The sequence below is a fragment of the Anomaloglossus baeobatrachus genome, chromosome 9 (genome assembly GCF_048569485.1).
Source record: "Anomaloglossus baeobatrachus isolate aAnoBae1 chromosome 9, aAnoBae1.hap1, whole genome shotgun sequence".
NCBI classification, from domain to species: Eukaryota; Metazoa; Chordata; class Amphibia; order Anura; family Aromobatidae; genus Anomaloglossus; species Anomaloglossus baeobatrachus.
Window position 1 is genome coordinate 44,696,345 of NC_134361.1, and position 21,356 is coordinate 44,717,700.

A 21,356-nucleotide genomic window follows, 5' to 3' on the forward strand; every position below is an offset into this window, starting at 1 on the left:
AGTACACAATATGGTAAAACTGATGGTTTCATTTAAAAGTACAGCTCGTTCCGCAAAAAATGAGCCCTCACATGACCATATTGACTGAAAAATAAAAAAGTTACGTCTCTCAGAAAAAGAATGGCGAAAAAAAAAAACGGAAAGCGAAAAATCGGCCGGTCGTGAAAGGGTTAATAGCGCTATATAAATGAATAAATATTATTATTATTAATTGGGTTGGTAAAAATTAATTATCATGAGGAACCTCATCGATCAAAAGACCAAGGAGAACACGTATGGACTGGTGGTGTGCATTACTGCTCAAGTAGAGTGGTTGTGCAGAGTTTAGTTGATGCCTATCCACTTGTTGATCGCTGGGACCCCCCCATATCCTGAGCCCCTGAAAAGCCCTCTTATGGCAGTCGGCCATACACCCCCTCCTCTCCGCTCATTGTCTATGAGACTACTGGAGATAGCCGAGTACAGCAGGTGCAGCTCTGCCACTCAGGAGTCTGGAAAAGCTGGGTGACAAACACTACAGTGCACTGCAAGATCTGCATTGTGACTCCTTTATTGACTATGGACTACAACTCCCAGCATACCCCACCATTCTGTGCGTCCTGTGGCATGCTGGGAATCGTAGTTTATTCACAGCATTAGAGCCACCGCACGCTGCAATGTTTGATGCTTTTTTGGTGCAGTTGGTGAACTTTTAGTTACCACAAATTGCATGTTTTTCCTTCCCCAGTAAAGTCTATGAGATTTCAGATTTGCTGTGCGCATCTGCTGAAGATTGTCCATTTTTTTTGCGTTTTTCACACATTGTGATAAAAAAAACGCATGCATTTTTTATGCGGTTTTGGCCACACGCTGCATATATGTGGTTACTATAGTGCAGTGTGCGGACATAGCCTGACTCTACTGTCCTACGTAGAAAAACAACTCCATACCCACAATAAACATGGCCGACGACGCGCTGTTTACTTCTTCCACGCATGCGTCGTCGCACTAAGCTCCGCCCTTTATACGTTCTTCCGTTGGCGGAGGCGTGGCCTAAAGAGGAACACGCATGTTGTTGGAGCCGGAAGGCTGATCAGGGCTGCAGGTGAGAGCGGTTTAACCCTTTATGGTTCCCGGCTTGTGTATTGTGGGGAGTGGGGTGGTGTTGGGACACTCGTGGGCACGGGGCAATTACAGGGGTGGGAGCAGTACTCGTGCGGGGGGGGGGTGTCAGCGGAGGCTTGTGTGGTGGCGCAGGTACACGGAGGGGCTAATGTCGCACCGTCTGGGGTAGGAAGACTGCAGCCTTGCCACTTTCTCACAGGCTGGGCTGCAGTTTTGCACTATCTCTGTTTGCTGTCAATGAATGGAGCTGAAATCCAGGACGGATCCGTTACCGTTTATCCACTACCTGCGCTGCTCATTGTGCACCGGATGTGACCGGAGTAAACCCGATAAACGGCCATTCATTTATCACCGTGTACAGGAGGGTGGGCGAGGCCGGACCTGCGACCCCTATTGCTCAGTGAGCGGCTCCACCCTAGGCAGCGTTCACACTATTTTTCTGAGCGACTTCTTTAGTTTCCAGAGAGCAGGTTTTGTTGTCGTGTCTGAGCACAGCCTGAGTGGGGTCGCTTTTCCTAGGCAGGGAGTGTGCCACCTGCTGTGTGTCCTGTAAGGCTATGTTCACACTTTTGGTTTTGCCGCGGTTTTCATAATTTATGCAAATTAAAAGCTGCTTTTTACAATACAATCCAAAACTAGGAGAGTACAGAAATCTCATGCACACACAATGTACACAGTGTTGAGCGAGTAGTTACTTGTACTCGCTGTGCTGTTAGCGAGCACTGTCCGCTACTCGCATGAAGAGTACGGCTTTCAGGACACTCACTACTTAGCGAGTATTTCCCATTGACTTACATTGGCTCGCTACGCGTAATGAATATGCGAGTAGCTAACAGCATAGCGAATACGAATAGTCAGCTACTCGCTCAACACTGTACACGCAATACACGTACACACAATGTATATACACTTTACACACTCAATACACGTACACACAATGTATATACACTGTACACACTCAATACACATGTACACACAATGTATATACACTGTACACACTCAATACACATGTGTACACAATGTATATACACTGTACACACTCAATACACATGTACACACAATGTATATACACTTTACAGACTCAATACACGTACACACAATGTATATACACTGTACACACTCAATACACATGTACACACAATGTATATACACTGTGCACTCAATACACATGTACACACAATGTATATACACTGTACACACTCAATACACATGTACACACAATGTATATACACTGTACACACTCAATACACATGTACACACAATGTATATACACTGTACACACTCAATACACATGTACACACAATGTATATACACTGTACACACTCAATACACATGTACACACAATGTATATACACTGTACACACTCAATACACATGTACACACAATGTATATACACTGTACACGCAATACACGTACACACAATGTATATACACTTTACACACTCAATACACGTACACACAATGTATATACACTGTACACACTCAATACACATGTACACACAATGTATATACACTGTACACACTCAATACACATGTACACACAATGTATATACTGTACAGACTCAATACACGTACACACAATGTATATACACTGTACAGACTCAATACACATGTACACACAATGTATATACACTGTACAGACTCAATACACATGTACACACAATGTATATACACTGTACACACTCAATACACATGTACACACAATGTATATACACTGTACACACTCAATACACATGTACACACAATGTATATACACTGTACACACTCAATACACATGTACACACAATGTATATACACTGTACACACACAATACACATGTACACACAATGTATATACACTGTACACACTCAATACACATGTACACACAATGTATATACACTGTACACACTCAATACACATGTACACAATGTATATACACTGTACACACTCAATACACATGTACACAATGTATATACACTGTACACACTCAATACACATGTACACAATGTATATACACTGTACACACTCAATACACATGTACACAATGTATATACACTGTACACTCAATACACATGTACACAATGTATATACACTGTACACTCAATACACATGTACACACAATGTATATACACTGTACACTCAATACACATGTACACACAATGTATATACACTGTACACTCAATACACATGTACACAATGTATATATACTGTACACACTCAATACACATGTACACAATGTATATACACTGTACACACTCAATACACATGTACACACAATGTATATGCACTGTACACTCAATACACATGTACACACAATGTATATACACTGTACACTCAATACACATGTAAACACAATGTATATACACTGTACACACTCAATACACACTGTATACACACTTAATACACATTTACACACACACACCATATATACACACACCATATGTACACACTGTACAAACTCAATACACTCAATACACACTGTACACACAATGTATATACACTGTACACACTCAATTCACACTACATACACACTTAATACACATGTACACACTGTATACACACTTAATACACATTTACACACACCATATGTACACACTGTACACACTATATACACTATACACACACTCTACACATGTACACACTATACACACACTGTACACACTACACATGTACACACTGTACACACTACACATGTACACACTATACACACACTGTACACACTACACATGTACACACTATACACACCAGGGCTGTGGAGTCGGAGTCGTGGAGTCGGAGTCGGAGTCGGAGCTCATTTTGGTGGAGTCGGAGTCGGAGTCGGTATAAAATGCACCGACTCCGACTCCTAAAATATATAATAAATTGGGGACAGGAGTGCAATGCAGAATGTGCTGAATATTTTACTAAATAATAACATTTAGTATAATGCTTATATTTAAGTGAAAAATTTATTGTAGTACAATGTGAACATCAGACATTTAATTGTTTTTATGATACAATAATCAAGATATTTGGATAGAACATAAAATATTTATTGGAATACAACTTTAGAACACAAAAAACTAATAAATTGTAAATATGTAATATATATATATATATATATATATATATATATATATATATATATATATACACACAGTGTATATACACACACAAGATATATATGTAATCTACTGTATATTACATAGTGTATTACATATTTACAATTTATTACAGTTTTTTGTGTTCTAAAGTTGTATCCAATAAATATATTTTATGTTCTATCCAAATATCTTGATTATCGTATCATAAAAATTATTAAATGTCTGATGTTCACATACACATATTCATATACTACAATAAATTTTTCACCTAACTAAGCAATATATGTAGGAGCCGGAGTCGGAGTCGGAGCCGGAGTCGGAGTCGGAGCCGGAGTCGGAGTCGGTGCAAGAGAATTTGAGGAGTCGGAGTCGAAGGTTTGGCTTACCGACTCCACAGCCCTGATACACACACTGTACACACTTAATACACATGTACACACTATATACATACACACACTGTACACACTATACATACACGTGTGTACACACGCTATGTACACACAGACACTGTACACACTCACACTTGATTTTTTTTTCTGAAATGGTAATCTGCTGCGTTTTTGAAAGACGCACCATGTCGGTTCTTTCAGTGGTTTTGCAGGTTTTTTTTCCACCATTGAAAACAATGAGTGCAAACATTATTATTTCTTCGGCGCTCCATTGGGAGACCCAGACGATTGGGTGTATAGCACTGCCTCCGGAGGCCACACAAAGCATTACACTAAAAAGTGTAAGGCCCCTCCCCTTCTGGCTATACACCCCCCGTGGGATCACGGGCTGCTCAGTTTTCAAGCTTTGTGCGAAGGAGGTCAGACATCCACGCATAGCTCCACTGTTTAGTCAGCAGTAGCTGCTGACTATATCGGATGGAAGAAAAGAGGGCCCATACTAGGGCCCCCAGCATGCTCCCTTCTCACCCCATTCCTATTGGCGGTGTTTGTTAAGGTTGAGGTACCCATTGTGGGTACGGAGGCTGGAGCCCACATGCTGCTTTCCTTCCCCATCCCCCTGAGGGCTCTGAGGAAGTGGGATCTTACCGGCCCCCAAGCCCTGAGGCCGGGCTCCATCCACAGACCCGTAGAACCTGCTGGATACGGAGCTGGGTACCGTTCAGGGACAAGGCCCTGCGACTTTGAGGTACTCTGTGTCCCCGTAGGGTCAGGCCGCGCACACTCCAGGCTTGCTGGGTGTGCTAGTGCGCCGGGGACAGTAGCGCTGCGCGCTGGGGTTACAGTCACTACAGATTCTCTGAGGGACTTTATGTGTTGGGGACTGCCGCGCCGGCCGCCCCTGGAGCGGCGGCGCGGCTGAGACTTGTGGTGCGCCGGGGACTTAGCGCCGACCGTGCTTTTACGACGGCGGCGCTTATAAATCTAGTCCCCGGCTTTTGCGGCCTAGCTCCGCTTCGTTCCCGCCCCCACCCTGTCAATCAGGGCAAGGGAGAGACGCTGTACGATAGTCAGCGCCGAGGGCTGGAGTCTGATTTACATACTCCAGCCCTCTCACTGGGCACAGTGGGACGCCAGTTCCCGCTCTTTGTCTGCAGCACGCCCAGGGCCCGCCCCTCTCCACAGGACGCCGGCAGCCATTCCTACATGCAGTCTGGCTGGAGAACGGACACAGGCTCTGGGAGACCCAGACAAGGGATTTCTGGCGACCACACACCCGCGTTAAGCGGGCGGTAAGCAGCACATTAGTGCTGGCCCCACTAGTGCCACAGTGTTATATTGGTGTATTTTTTTCTCTATACCATATATATATATATATATATATTGCACTGTAAGGTCGCTTCTTGGCTGTATACCCTATATTGCTCTGAGGAGATGACAACATGTCATCCGCAAAACGCAAGGGTGCCAAGACACAGGCTGCATACGCTGCTTGTGCCGCTTGTGGGGCTGATCTACCGGCAGGTTCCAAAGACCCCCATTGTGTGCAATGTTCGGTCCCTGTGCCACTTCGTCAGCCGGAGTCTATGGTGGTAGTGGCCCAGGCAGAGTCACCGGTGAACCCTGTCCCGGTGACGGGGACAGAGTTTGCAGTTTTTGCTGACAAGATGTCTGTCACTATGACAAAAATCCTAGAGACCTTGCAGGCCAGGCCGGTCACTCAGACCATGGACACTGCTGCGTCAATGTTTCCCGGTCCCCCTCAGTTGGAGTTAATCCGTGCTTCAAGGGGGTCCCAGGCATCTCAGGCTGAAGGCTCTGACTCAGATGACAGTCCCAGGCAGCCTAAGCGAGCTCGCTGGGAGAGACCCTCCACGTCATCACGCGGATCAGGGTCTCAGCGAGAAGAGTCTCTGCGTGATGAGACAGAGGAGGGTGATCAGGAGTCTAATCCTGACACCGCTCTCAATCTGGATACTCCTGATGGTGACGCCATGGTGAATGACCTTATAGCGGCCATCAATAGACTGTTGGATATTTCTCCCCCAGCCCCTTCAGCAGAAGAGGCAGCTGCAGAGCAGGAGAAGTTCCATTTCAGGTATCCCAAGCGTAAACTGAGTACTTTTCTGGACCACGCTGACTTCAGAGAATCAGTCCAGAAACACCAGGCTTATCCAGACAAGCGTTTCTCCAAACGTCTTAAGGATACACGTTATCCCTTTCCCCCTGACGTGGTCAAACGCTGGACCCAGTGTCCAAAGGTGGATCCCCCAATCTCCAGGCTTGCGGCTAGATCCATAGTTGCAGTGGAGGATGGGGCTTCACTTAAAGATGCCAATGACAGACAGATGGACCTTTGGTTGAAATCTGTCTATGAAGCTATCGGCGCGTCATTTGCTCCAGCATTCGCGGCCGTGTGGGCACTCCAAGCTATTTCAGCTGGTCTGGCACAGGTGGACTCTATCATACGTCCAGCAGTGCCGCAAGTGAAGTCCTTAACTTCGCAAATGTCTGCGTTTGCGACCTATGCTATCAACGCTGTCCTGGACTCTACGAGCCGTACCTCAATGGCGTCTGCCAACTCGGTGGTTTTGCGCAGAGCCTTGTGGTTAAAAGAATGGAAAGCGGATTCTGCTTCCAAAAAATGTTTAACCAGCTTGCCACTATCTGTAGACAGACTGTTTGGTGAGCAATTGGCTGAAATCATTAAACAGTCCAAGGGTAAAGACTCCTCCTTACCCCAGCCCAGATCAAGCAAACCTCAACAAAGGAGGTGGCAGTCGAGGTTTCGGTCCTTTCGAGGCTCCGGCAAGGCCCAATTCTCCTCGTCCAAAGGGACTCAGAGCAAAAGGGCTCAGATTCCTGGCGGGCTCACTCACGCCCCAAGAAAGCAACCGGAGGAACCGCTTCCAAGGCGGCTGCCTCATGACTTTCGGCCTCCTCCCTCCGCATCCTCGGTCGGTGGCAGGCTCTCCCGCTTTTGCGACATTTGGCTGCCACAGGTCAAGGACCGGTGGGTAACAGACATTTTGTCTCACGGGTACAGGATAGAGTTCAGTTCTCGTCCTCCGCCTCGGTTCTTCAGAACTTCCCCACATCCCGACCGAGCAGAGGCTCTTCTGCAGGCGGTGGGCTCACGAAGAGCAGAAGGAGTGGTGATCCCTGTTCCTCTTCAGGAACAAGGGCAAGGTTTTTACTCCAATCTCTTCGTGGTTCCAAAAAAGGACGGCTCGTTCCGTCCTGTTCTGGACCTAAAGCTGCTCAACAAGCATGTGAACGCCAGGCGGTTCCGGATGGAATCCCTCCGCTCAGTCATTGCCTCAATGTCTCAAGGAGATTTCCTTGCATCAATAGACATCAAAGATGCTTATCTCCACGTGCCGATTGCTACAGAGCACCAACGTTTTCTACGTTTTGTGATAGGTCACGAACATCTCCAGTTCGTAGCTCTGCCATTCGGTCTGGCGACAGCCCCACGGGTTTTCACCAAGGTCATGGCGGCAGTGGTAGCAGTCTTGCACTCCCAGGGACACTCGGTGATCCCTTACTTGGACGATCTACTTGTCAAAGCACCCTCTCAAGAGGCATGCCAACACAGCCTGAATGTTGCGCTGGAGACTCTCCAGACTTTCGGGTGGATCATCAACTTTTCAAAGTCAAATCTGTCACCGACTCAATCACTAACGTATCTTGGCATGGAGTTTCATACTCTGCCAGCGATAGTGAAGCTTCCGCTGGACAAGCAGCGGTCACTACAGACAGGGGTACAGTCTCTCCTTCACGGTCAGTCGCACTCCTTAAGGCGCCTCATGCACTTCCTAGGGAAGATGGTGGCAGCAATGGAAGCAGTCCCGTTTGCACAGTTTCATCTGCGCCCACTTCAATGGGACATTCTCCGCCAATGGGACGGGAAGTCAACTTCCCTGGACAGGAAAGTCTCCCTTTCCCAGACGGCCAAGGACTCTCTGCAATGGTGGCTTCTTCCCACCTCATTATCACAGGGAAGATCATTCCTGCCCCCATCCTGGGCAGTGGTCACGACAGACGCAAGTCTGTCAGGGTGGGGAGCAGTTTTTCTCCACCACAGGGCTCAAGGGACGTGGACTCAGCAGGAGTCCACCCTTCAGATCAATGTTCTGGAAATCAGGGCAGTGTATCTAGCCCTACTAGCTTTCCAGCAGTGGCTGGAAGGAAAGCAGATCCGAATTCAGTCGGACAACTCCACAGCGGTGGCATACATCAACCACCAGGGAGGGACACGTAGTCGGCAAGCCTTCCAGGAAGTCCGGCGGATTCTGCTGTGGGTGGAGGACAGAGCATCCACCATATCAGCGGTTCACATCCCGGGCGTAGAAAACTGGGAAGCAGACTTCCTCAGTCGCCAGGGTATGGACGCAGGGGAATGGTCCCTTCACCCGGACGTGTTTCAGGAAATCTGTCGCCGCTGGGGGGTGCCGGACGTCGACCTAATGGCGTCGCGGCACAACAACAAGGTCCCGACGTTCATGGCGCGGTCTCGCGATCAAAGAGCTCTGGCGGCAGACGCCTTAGTGCAAGATTGGTCGCAGTTCCGGCTCCCTTATGTGTTCCCACCTCTGGCACTCTTGCCCAGAGTGCTACGCAAGATCAGATCCGATTGCAGCCGCGTCATACTCGTCGCCCCAGACTGGCCGAGGAGGTCGTGGTACCCGGATCTGTGGCATCTCACGGTCGGCCAACCGTGGGCACTACCAGACCGACCAGACTTACTGTCCCAAGGGCCGTTTTTCCATCGGAATTCTGCGGCCCTGAACCTGACTGTGTGGCCATTGAGTCCTGGATCCTAGCGTCTTCAGGATTATCCCAAGGAGTCGTTGCCACCATGAGACAGGCTAGGAAGTCCACTTCTGCTAAGATCTACCACAGAACGCGGAGGATTTTCTTATCCTGGTGCTCTGCACAAGGAGTATCCCCCTGGCCATTCGCGTTACCTACTTTTCTTTCCTTCCTGCAATCTGGGTTGGAAAAGGGCTTGTCGCTCGGCTCCCTTAAAGGGCAAGTCTCGGCACTATCCGTGTTTTTTCAGAAGCGTCTAGCACGACTTTCTCAGGTGCGCACGTTCCTGCAGGGGGTTTGTCATATAGTCCCTCCGTACAAGCGGCCGTTAGATCCATGGGATCTAAACAGGGTACTAGTTGCTCTCCAGAAGCCGCCCTTCGAGCCTCTGAGGGATGTTTCACTTTCTCGTCTCTCACAGAAAGTGGTCTTTCTAGTGGCGGTCACGTCTCTTCGGAGAGTGTCTGAGCTAGCAGCACTGTCATCCAAGGCTCCCTTCCTGGTGTTCCACCAGGACAAGGTAGTGCTGCGCCCCATTCAGGAGTTTCTCCCTAAGGTGGTATCCTCTTTTCATCTTAATCAGGATATCTCCTTGCCTTCCTTTTGTCCTCATCCAGTTCTTCGGTATGAAAAGGATTTACATTTGTTAGATCTGGTGAGAGCACTCAGAATCTACATTTCCCGCACGGCGCCCCTGCGCCGCTCGGATGCACTCTTTGTCCTTGTCGCTGGTAAGCGCAAAGGGTCGCAGGCTTCAAAAGCCACCCTGGCTCGATGGATCAAAGAACCAATTCTTGAAGCCTACCGTTCTGCTGGGCTTCCGGTTCCATCAGGGCTGAAGGCCCACTCTACCAGAGCCGTGGGTGCGTCCTGGGCATTACGACACCAGGCTACGGCTCAACAGGTGTGCCAGGCAGCTACCTGGTCGAGTCTGCACACTTTCACCAAACATTATCAGGTGCATACCTATGCTTCGGCGGACGCCAGCCTAGGTAGAAGAGTCCTGCAGGCGGCAGTTACCTCCCCGTAGGGGAAGGCTGTCTTCGCAGCTCTAACATGAGGTATTTCTTTACCCACCCAGGGACTGCTTTTGGACGTCCCAATCGTCTGGGTCTCCCAATGGAGCGCCGAAGAAGAAGGGAATTTTGTTACTTACCGTAAATTCCTTTTCTTCTAGCTCCTATTGGGAGACCCAGCACCCGCCCTGTTGTCCTTCGGGATTGTTGGTTTTTTTCGGGTACACATGTTGTTCATGTTGAACGGTTTTCAGTTCTCCGATGTTACTTCGGAGTGAATTTGTTTAAACCAGTTATTGGCTTTCCTCCTTCTTGCTTTAGCACTAAAACTGAGCAGCCCGTGATCCCACGGGGGGTGTATAGCCAGAAGGGGAGGGGCCTTACACTTTTTAGTGTAATGCTTTGTGTGGCCTCCGGAGGCAGTGCTATACACCCAATCGTCTTGGTCTCCCAATAGGAGCTAGAAGAAAAGGAATTTACGGTAAGTAACAAAATTCCCTTCTTTTTTTTTATTGCTGCTTTTGTAGTGAATGAAAAACTAACTTTATTAAACATGTAATGTAAAGAAATAACACACCAATACTGCTGCTAAAAATTGCAATAAAATCATAGTAAGCCTGCTTTTAGGAAGCAGCTTTTTTTTTTTTTTTAACTGCCAAGAGAGCAGGTTTTGCTGCAGCAAAAAAAAAAAAAGGAACGTGTGAACATAACCAAAGCTGTTTGCTATGAAGCTTGCAAGTGCTGCTCTAAGGCCGGCTTCTCACTTGCGAGTTTCTCGCAGTAGAGCAATGTGAGAAAATCTCGCATTGGAATCGGACACATGTTAGTGAATGATTCAGCTCTCATCTGCGATTTTTTTTTTTTTTTTTTTTTTTTTTCCCCTCAGTCCAAATCAGACTGAGAAAAAAATCGCAGCATGCTGCTTTTTTGCGAGTTTCTACAGCGAGTCTCTCCAATGCAAGTCTATGGGAGCGTGTAAATAATCGGATGTCACGGGACGGCACTCACACCATCCTAGTGACATCCGATTTTCTAAATACATTCTCGCATGTGTCACAAAGCACTGGAAACGAGTGATGTGTCACAATGTCTGCCAATCACTATTCTCTGTCAGTCGGTCTTTATTCTCTCTCTGTCGGTCGGTCACCATCTCTGTCCCTCACTCTCTGTCCATATCGGTCTATCCCTCTCCCCCCCCCCCCTCTCTCATACTCACCGATCACCGGCGCGGCGCTGCACGGCGTTCACACTGCTCCGGCGGCTTCTCCTCTTTTGAAAAAGCCGGCCGCTCATTATTCAATCTCGTATTCCCTGCTTTACCCCCCCCCCCCCCCCCCGGCACCGGTACCTATGATTGGTTGCAGTCAGACACGTCCCCACGGCTGAGTGACAGCTGTCTCTCTGCAACCAATCACAGCAGCCAGTGGGCGTGTCTATGCTGTGCAGTAAAATAAATAAATGATTTAAAAAAACGGCGTGCGGTCCCCCCCAATTCTAATACCAGCCAGATAAAGCCATACAGCTGGAGGCTGGTATTCTCAGGATGGGGAGCTGCACGTTATGGGGAGCCCCCAGCCTAACAATATCAGCCAGCAGCCGCCCAGAATTGCCGCATACATTATATGCGACTGTTCTGGGACTGTACCCGGCTCTTCCCGATTTGCCCTGGTGCGTTGGCAATCGGGGTAATAAGGAGTTAATGGCAGCCCATAGCTGCCACTAAATCCTAGATTAATCATTGCAGGCGTCTGAGACACCCCCAATGATTAACCTGTAAATTAAAGTTAATAAACACACACAGTGAAAAAATCCTTTATTTGAAATAATAAACAATAACAAAGACCCTCGTTCACCACTTTATTAAGTCCCCAAAAAACCCATCCATGTCCGATGTAATCCACGAAGGTCCCGCGTCGCTTCCAGCTCTGCTACATGAAGGTGACAAGAGCTGCAGAAGACACCGCCGCTCCTGTCAGCTCCACGCAGCAACTGAGGTGAGTAGCGCGATCAGCGATGATGTCACTCAGGTAACTCGTGGCCACCGCTGGATCCTCCAACAGTGACAGCAAGTCGCCTGAGTGACAGCGATGAAGTCACAGGTGAGTTGCGGTCACGGGGGGAGGATCCAGCTAGCCGCGGGTAACCTGAGTGATAGCAGCGCTAATTGCGCTGCTCACTGCAGTCACTCAGGGGATTAGCGGTCACCGGTGAGTCCTTCACGGGTGACCGCGAATCAGGACGCGACACAGACAGAGCCGCGGCATGACAATGAAGTCGTGTGAAGTTCACCTGAGTTCATTCTGATCGTGCGGCTCTGTCTGTGTCTGCTGTCATCTGCCATTCAGCTCTGCTACATGGCTGTCTGTGGCTGCTGTCAGCGGCCATGTAGCAGAGCTGAATAGCAGATGACAGCTGCTGAGGAAAAAAAGGATCACACACGGATCACACACGCACTGCAATCATGAGAAACATCTCAGGATCGCAGTGCAGTTGCGTTGCACTCGGACCCAACGTGAACTAAAATCAGCCGAGTTTTTTTCAGCCAACTCGGACCGATTTTACTCGCATAGATGTGTTTCCAGCCTAAACCATCCAACCTCAGTGATCTCTGCACTTCTCCGATGCGGCAGAGCTGGTTGTTGGGGCCACACTGCCAGTCGTGAAGATCTCACCGTCCTAGGGGAGCAGGAAGCTCCTGAAGCCGGGATCTTGGGACGATCCCTTTAGTTTGAGCAGCCAATTCAAACTCCTGGTCAATGCTCTTGTGAAGGGTGGAGGCAGGAAATGGTGAGAAATAACACGGACTGGAACATCTTTAATGGGAACCTGTCACGAGGTGTTTCCCTTACGAGCTGTGGCCTCCACCAGTGAGCTCTTATATACACCATTCTACAGTGGTTTGTCAGTAAGAGATATATTCATATGAATAGGGTAAAAATAATAAACAGATTCCGCTCCCAGAAGCGGTGGAGCCCTTCAGTGCGACCCGTGTAGGATCCGCAGGGGCGCTGCAGTGTGTCTCCATTTGATATTTTTAATCAGTCCACATCAGACAACCCCTGTAAGTTTATTAGCTTTGGTTTTGTAGGACTTTATGTAACCGTTGATCTCTTTTACAGAAGTAGAGCCCCCCCCACCCCTGAGACTCCGTCCAGCACCTGCAGCAATGGTAACGTTGGTGTTTTTTCTTACTTTGTGATCATAATTCTGTTTTATGGCTTTTTATAAAAGTCTCATTTAGAAAAAAAAACCCCACAATTTTCAACATTTTTTTTTTGTATGAAAATTATTTCCAAAAAGGACTGATGTCACACGAAAGGCATTTTTTTTCCCATGGGTCCATTGATTTTAAAGGGAAGCTGTCACCACTTTTTCGGCCTATAAGCTGCGGCCACTACCACCGGGCTCTTATATACAGCATTCTAACATGCCGTATATAAGAGCCCAGGCCGCTGTCTAGAACATAAAAATCACTTTATAATACTTATCTAGAAGGTCGCTCCGGTGCACAACAGTCGGATGAGTGGCGCCGTTCTCCGGGACAGGCGCCTCCCCTTTCGGCCATCTTTGTCTTCCTTATTCTGAAGCCGCGGTGCATGACGCGCCTACGTCATCCACACTCACTGGTGGTGGCCGCAGCTCATAGGCCAAAAAAGTGGTGACAGGTTTCCTTTAAGGGTAAATTAATTTTTGACTTTTGGGTCATTGTCATCAACAGAAGATGATGGTTTTCCTGAAGCATCTTTTCTGCCATCTTCTTGAATAAAGGATTGGGCATGCTGCATTTCCAACATGTCTAATCCTTTTGGGTTTTTTTTTGGTGCAGATATTTAAGTAAGCCTTCAGAGGTGTGACAGCGGCTATTTTCCTCATTCTGAATGCATGCACACTTAGCCGAGCATACGTGTGTATGGGATGTCTGGTCCAGCAGCTGTCCGTATAGATATATATATAGATATACAGTGCCTACAAGTAGTATTCAACCCCCTGCAGATTTAGCAGGTTTGATAAGATGCAAATAAGTTAGAGCCTGCAAACTTCAAACAAGAGCAGGATTTATTAACAGATGCATAAATCTTACAAACCAACAAATTATGTTGCTCAGTTAAATTTTAATACATTTTCAACATAAAAGTGTGGGTCAATTATTATTCAACCCCTAGGTTTAATATTTTGTGGAATAACCCTTGTTTGCAATTACAGCTAATAATCGTCTTTTATAAGACCTGATCAGGCCGGCACAGGTCTCTGGAGTTATCTTGGCCCACTCCTCCATGCAGATCTTCTCCAAGTTATCTAGGTTCTTTGGGTGTCTCATGTGGACTTTAATCTTGAGCTCCTTCCACAAGTTTTCAATTGGGTTAAGGTCAGGAGACTGACTAGGCCACTGAAACACCTTGATTTTTTCCCCTCTTGAACCAGGCCTTGGTTTTCTTGCCTATGTGCTTTGGGTCGTTGTCTTGTTGGAAGATGAAATGACGACCCATCTTAAGATCCTTGATGGAGGAGCGGAGGTTCTTGGCCAAAATCTCCAGGTAGGCCGTGCTATCCATCTTCCCATGGATGCAGACCAGATGGCCAGGCCCCTTGGCTGAGAAACAGCCCCACAGCATGATGCTGCCACCACCATGCTTGACTGTAGGGATGGTATTCTTGGGGTCGTATGCAGTGCCATCCAGTCTCCAAACGTCACGTGTGTGGTTGGCACCAAAGATCTCGATCTTGGTCTCATCAGACCAGAGAACCTTGAACCAGTCTGTCTCAGAGTCCTCCAAGTGATCATGAGCAAACTGTAGACGAGCCTTGACATGACGCTTTGAAAGTAAAGGTACCTTACGGGCTCGTCTGGAACGGAGACCATTGCGGTGGAGTACGTTACTTATGGTATTGACTGAAACCAATGTCCCCACTGCCATGACATCTTCCCGGAGCTCCTTCCTTGTTGTCCTTGGGTTAGCCTTGACTCTTCGGACAAGCCTGGCCTCGGCACGGGTGGAAACTTTCAAAGGCTGTCCAGGCCGTTGAAGGCTAACAGTAGTTCCATAAGCCTTCCACTTCCGGATGATGCTCCCAACAGTGGAGACAGGTAGGCCCAGCTCCTTGGAAAGGGTTTTGTACCCCTTGCCAGCCTTGTGACCCTCCACGATCTTGTCTCTGATGGCCTTGGAATGCTCCTTTGTCTTTCCCATGTTGACCAAGTATGAGTGCTGTTCACAAGTTTGGGGAGGGTCTTAATTAGTCAGAAAAGGCTGGAAAAAGAGATAATTAATCCAAACATGTGAAGCTCATTGTTCTTTGTGCCTGAAATACTTCTTAATACTTTAGGGGAACCAAACAGAATTCTTGTGGTTTGAGGGGTTGAATAATAAATGACCCTCTGAATAAACTTTTCACAATTTAAAAAAAAAAAAAATAAAGAAAAGAAATAACATTCTTTTTTGCTGCAGTGCATTTCACACTTCCAGGCTGATCTACAGTCCAAATGTCACAATGCCAAGTTAATTCCGAATGTGTAAACCTGCTAAATCTGCAGGGGGTTGAATACTACTTGTAGGCACTGTGTATATATATATGGCCAGCTGGTTAAAGGCTGAGTGGAACTTTGGCTGGACGCCATATTGTCCAGAGAAGGTATCATTACCCCCCCATTGTCTTGATGTCTTCACTTTATAAGTCTGTCTTCAGGTAGTAGTGTTGTCTTTGCTGTGACATCTGTTGAATGATGAGAGTTGTGGTTTCGTCACAGGCTTCTGTATTAGATATGAAGTCCAAAGAAGAGAAGGATGCCGAGCTGGACCGGAAGATCGAAGCTCTGAAGAAGAAGAATGAGGCCATCGTCAGGAGACACCAGGTCGGTGCACACGGGGTGTTGTGCAATCTGTGCAGGGTGTGCTGCTTCCCAGCCTTTATTAAAAAGCCTGGGTGATGATTCTACTAGGTGGAGGTGAAGCTATAAAAAAGATTATATACTATATATATGTAGTAGATGGCGTGAACGGCCCAGGGCATCTCATGTGTTTTTTTTTTTTTTTTTTTTTTAAACGGATGAAAAAATGACACCAATGATTGTGTGCTGTGGCCAGTGCGGTTATGGTGATACAAAATGTTATGCAGTTTGTTTTACTACTTGAAAATTAAATGGGCGAGGGGGATAATTGGTTTGTGCACGATATTATGACAGCCATAAGTTTTTTTTGTTTTTGTTGTTTTTTTTTTGTTTTTTTACTGTTTGGTTGATACAGCTCTACCAGGCTTTTATTTATTATTTTTTTTTTTTTAAATGCATGGCAAGCTTTAGTTTTTACTTGTAAACTTTAGGGTGTCTATAAACTTTCCAATCTATTCGAGCTATAGTGACCAAAACCAGCAATTTGTCCAATTTTTTTTCTTCTTTAAACATTTTTTTTATTTATTTATTTTCTTTTTTAACAAGTAGTTTTCATTGTTTTCTGTTGTTCATTAGCCTCCATTACACTGTGCACGTTACTGTAAAACTAAATTACTGATCTCCTATGAGGTGTACAGACATGGCAGACACTCAGGTCTGTAGTAGATGACAGTTCTAGCTTGAGGTGTAGATAGATTATTTTTATAATTAACCTCTCCACTTAGGAAAAAACATTATTTTCTACAAGCCCCTCGATCTTTCTTTGTCGCTCCATTGGGAGACCCAGACAATTGGGTGTATAGCTATTGCCTCTGGAGGCCACACAAAGTATTACACTTAAAAGTGTAAGGCCCCTCCCCTTCTGGCTATACACCCCCAGTGGGATCACTGGCTCACCAGTTTTGTGCTTTGTGCGAAGGAGGCAACACATCCACGCATAGCTCCACTTTTTAGTCAGCAGCAGCTGCTGACTATGTCGGATGGAAGAAAAGAGGACACATATAGTGTCCCCAGCATGCTCCCTTCTCACCCCACTGTATGTCGGAGGTGTTTGTAAGGTTGAGGTACCCATTGCGGGTACGGCGGCAGGAGCCCACATGCTGATTCCTTCCCCATCCCTTTTTACAGGGCTCTGGGTGAAGTGGGATTTACCGGTCTCCAGGCACTGAGACCGTGCTCCATCTACAGCCCCTGGAGAAGATGCTGGATGGAGCGGAGTACATCAGGGACATGGCCCTGCTTCCTCAAGGTACTCTGTGTCCCCGTGCATTTGGCGCTCACACCGCAGCATGCTGGGTGTTGTAGTGCGCCAGGGGACATCAGCGCTGCGGCGCCTGTGCCATGGCCTCATTCAGCTTTGCTGAAGCAGGCTCACTTATGGGAATTGGTCGCGCCGGCCGCTGGGACTGCGGCGCGGCTGGCACTTGTAGTGCGCCGGGGACTTCAGCGCGGCCTGCGCTTTTACGGCGGCCGCGCTGATAACTAGAGTCCCCGGCTTTTGCGGCCTGCTTCCGTTCGTTCCCGCCCCCAGACCTGCCAGTCAGGAGAGGGGCGGGACGCTGGCCACTTCCAGGAATCGGTCGCGCCGGCCGCTGGCAGCGGCGCGGCTGGCACTTGTGGTGCGCCGGGGACTTCAGCGCGGCCCGCGCTTTTACGGCGGCCGCGCTGATAACTAGAGTCCCCGGCTTTTGCGGCCTGCTTCCGTTCGTTCCCGCCCCCAGACCTGCCAGTCAGGAGAGGGGCGGGACGCTGGCCACTTCTATGAATCGGTCGCGCCGGCCGCTGGAACTGCGGCGCGGCTGGCACTTGTGGTGCGCCGGGGACTTCAGCGCGGCCCGCGCTTTTACGGCGGCCGCGCTGTTAACTCGAGTCCCCGGCTTCTGGGCCTAGTCTCCCTTCGTTACCGCCCACAGCCCTGACAGTCAGGGTAGGGGCGTGACGCTGCATAGAGCAGAGCTGAGAGCTGGAGTATGTTTTGCATACTCCACCCCTCTCACTGTGTGCACTGTGAATCCGGATTCCCGCACTTTCTCAGGCACGCCCACGGCTTCCTTCTCTACAAGGACACCGGCAGCCATTAGTGTCAGTTTCTGTATGATACAGAGACAAGTGTGGAAGACCCTGGCATTCTGATAGTCACACAATCGCTGTAACAGGCGTTAAGCAGCACCTGTGGTGCTAACCCCACTAGTGCAGAAGTGCACTTATAGTTATCAGCATATTCTCTGTGTAAAACAAAGGTGCAGAACCACATGTTTTTCTATACAGCTGGTACAGCATGTACGGCTATACGGCCGGCAGGTACATAGACTCCCATTGTATGCACTAATGGCCAGGGGATGAGGACGGTGTCTGCAGTATTTACTGACAGTTTTTCTGAGACTGTGGCTATGATACTAGAAGCCTAGCAGTCCGGACATGTCTCTCACAATATGGGCACTGTTGAATCATTGATCCATGGCCCCCCTCAGTGTGAATAACTAACAGCTCCGGGAATGTCACACGCATCCCAGAGTCACGGCTCTGCACGGACGTCAGTCCCAGACAGCCTAAGTGGGCTCGCTATGAGCGGCCTCGGTTTCATCAGGGTCCTAACAGAAGGACTCGCTGTGTAATGAGGCGGAAGTAGCGGCTCAGGATTCTGATCCTGAGACCGCTCTCAATCTGGATACACCTGATTGTGACGCCATAGTAAATAATCTTATAGCGTCCATCTATAGAATGTGGGTTATTTCTCACAGCTCCTCCAGTGGAGGAGTCAGCTTCACGTATTTTTCTGGACCACTCTGCCTTCAGAGAGGCAGTCCAGGAACACCACGCTTATCCAGATATGCGCTTCTCCAAACTGCTTAGGATACACGTTATCCCTGTCCCCTGACTTGGTCAAGGACTGGACCCAATGTCCCGAGCGGCATCCTCCAATCTCCAGGCTTGTAGCTAGATCCATAGTTGCAGTGGGAGATGGAACTGCAAACTCAAAGATGCCACTGACAGACAGATGGATCTCTGGTCGAAAGCCATCTATGAGGCTGTCGGCGCACCGTTGGCTCCGGCATTCTCTCCCTTGGGGCACTCCAAGCTATTTCAGCTTGTCTTACACAGATTGACACGGTTACACGTACATCTGTGCCGCAGGTGGCATCCTTAACCTCTCAAATGTCTGCATTTGTTTCTTACGCGATTCAGGTTGTCCTGGACTCTGCGAACCGTGCGGCGGTAGCCTCCGCTACTCCGTGTTTTTAAGCAGAGCCTGGTCTGCTCGTTAAGTGAATGGAAGGCAGATTCTGCTTCCAAAAAAGGTTGCCTAACCAGTTGCCTTTTTCTGCTGACCGACTGTTTGGTGAGCGTTGGATGTAACCATCAAACAGTCCAGGGGTAAGGATTCATCCTTTCCTCAGCCCGGACACAACAAACCCCAACAGAGCAAGAGGCAGTCGGGGTTTTCGGCCTTTTCGAGGCTCGGGCAGGTCCCATTTTTCCTCGTCCAATGTGGACTCAAAAGGATCAGAGGAGCTAAGATTCTTAGCGGGCTCAGTCTCGCCCAAAAAAGCGACAGTCTGAAAACCCGCTTCCAAGGCGGCTTCCTCATGACTTGCGGCCTCGGTCGGTAGCAGGCTCTCCCGCCTTGGCGATATTTAGCTGCCATAGGTCAATGACCATTGAGTGTGAGACATTCTGTCTCACGGGTACAGGATAGAGCTCACTTCTCGTCCTCCAACTCGATTCTTCAGAATTTCTCCACCTCCCGGCCGGGCCGCTGCTCTTCTGCAAACAGGGTGCACTCTATAGGCAGAAAGAGTGATGACCCCCGTTCCTCTTCAGGAACAAGGTCACGGTTTTTACCCCAAATTCTTTGCGGTACCTATAACAACGGGCCGTTCCGTCCCGTTCTGGATCTAAAAATGCTCAACAAGCTCGTGGACACCAGGCGGTTCCGGATGGAATCCCTCCGCCATGTCATCGCCTCAAGGTCCCAAGGATATTTCCTAGCATCATTAGGCATCAAGGATGCTTATCCACACGTGCCGATTGATCCAGAGCACTAGCGTTTCTACGCTTCGTTATAGGAGACGAACACCCTCTGTTCGTAGCTCTACCTTCCGGCTAGCGACAGTCCAACTGGTCTTCGCCAAGGTCAGGGCAGCAGTAGTCACAGTCCTGCACTCTCAGGGTCACTCTGTGGTCCCGTATTTAGACGATCTACTTGTCAAGGCACTCTCTTAGGAAACATGCCAACACTGCCCGAACGTTGCGCTGGAGACTCTCTAGAGTTTTGGGTGGATCATCAACTTTTTAAAGTCAGATCCGACCCCGACCCTATCGATAACATATCTAGGCATAGAGTTTCTTACTCTCTCAGCGATAGTGAAGCTGCCGCTAGACAAACAGCATTCACTACGGGCTGCAAGCTCTTCTTTAAGAACCAGTCGCACACATTGAGACGCCTCATGCACTTCCTACGTAAGATGGTAGCAATGGAGGCAGTTCCTTTCGCGCAGTTTTACTGCGTCCACTACAATGGGACATTCTCCGCCAATGGGACGAGGAGTCGACGTCCCTCAACAGAGTCGTCGTTCTTTCTCAGGCGGCCAAGGAATCTCTACGGTGGTGGCTTCTTCTCACCTCTTGGTCAAAAAGAAGGTCCTTCCTATCCCCGTCCTGGGCGATAGTTACGACAGACGCGAGTCTATCAGGGTGGGGAGCAGTTTTTCTCCACTACAGCGCTCAGGGTACGTGGACTCAGCAAGAGTCCACTCTTCAGATCAATGTTCTTGAACACAGAGCAGTGTATCTTGCCCTACAATCCTTCCAACAGCGGCTGGAAAGCAAGCATATCCGACTTCAGTCGGACAGCTCCACAGCGGTGGCATACATCAACCACCAAGGAAGAACGCGCAACCGGCAAGCCTTTCCGTTAGTCCGGCAGGTTCTGATGTGGGTGGAAGACACGGCATCCACCATATCCACAATTCACATCCCAAGTGTGGAAACTAGGAAGCTGACTTCCTAAGTCGCTGAGGTGTGGCCGAAAGAGTATGGTCTCCTCACCCGGACGGGTTTCAGGAGATCTGGCGCCGCTGACA

General features: G+C 48.4%; 1 protein-coding gene across 1 annotated transcript in view; it reads left to right on the top strand.

Annotated features, from left to right (window-relative positions):
* The first annotated feature begins 1,025 nt into the window (after nucleotides 1-1,025).
* CCDC9 (coiled-coil domain containing 9) overlaps nucleotides 1,026-21,356 on the top strand; it is a 117,509-nt gene continuing 97,178 nt past the window's right edge. The window contains exons 1-3 of the mRNA XM_075323669.1: nucleotides 1,026-1,084; nucleotides 13,505-13,554; nucleotides 16,132-16,236. Coding sequence (XP_075179784.1) covers nucleotides 13,552-13,554; nucleotides 16,132-16,236 — 108 coding nt within the window. The 5' untranslated portion in view covers nucleotides 1,026-1,084; nucleotides 13,505-13,551. The remainder of the gene's footprint in view (nucleotides 1,085-13,504; nucleotides 13,555-16,131; nucleotides 16,237-21,356) is intronic.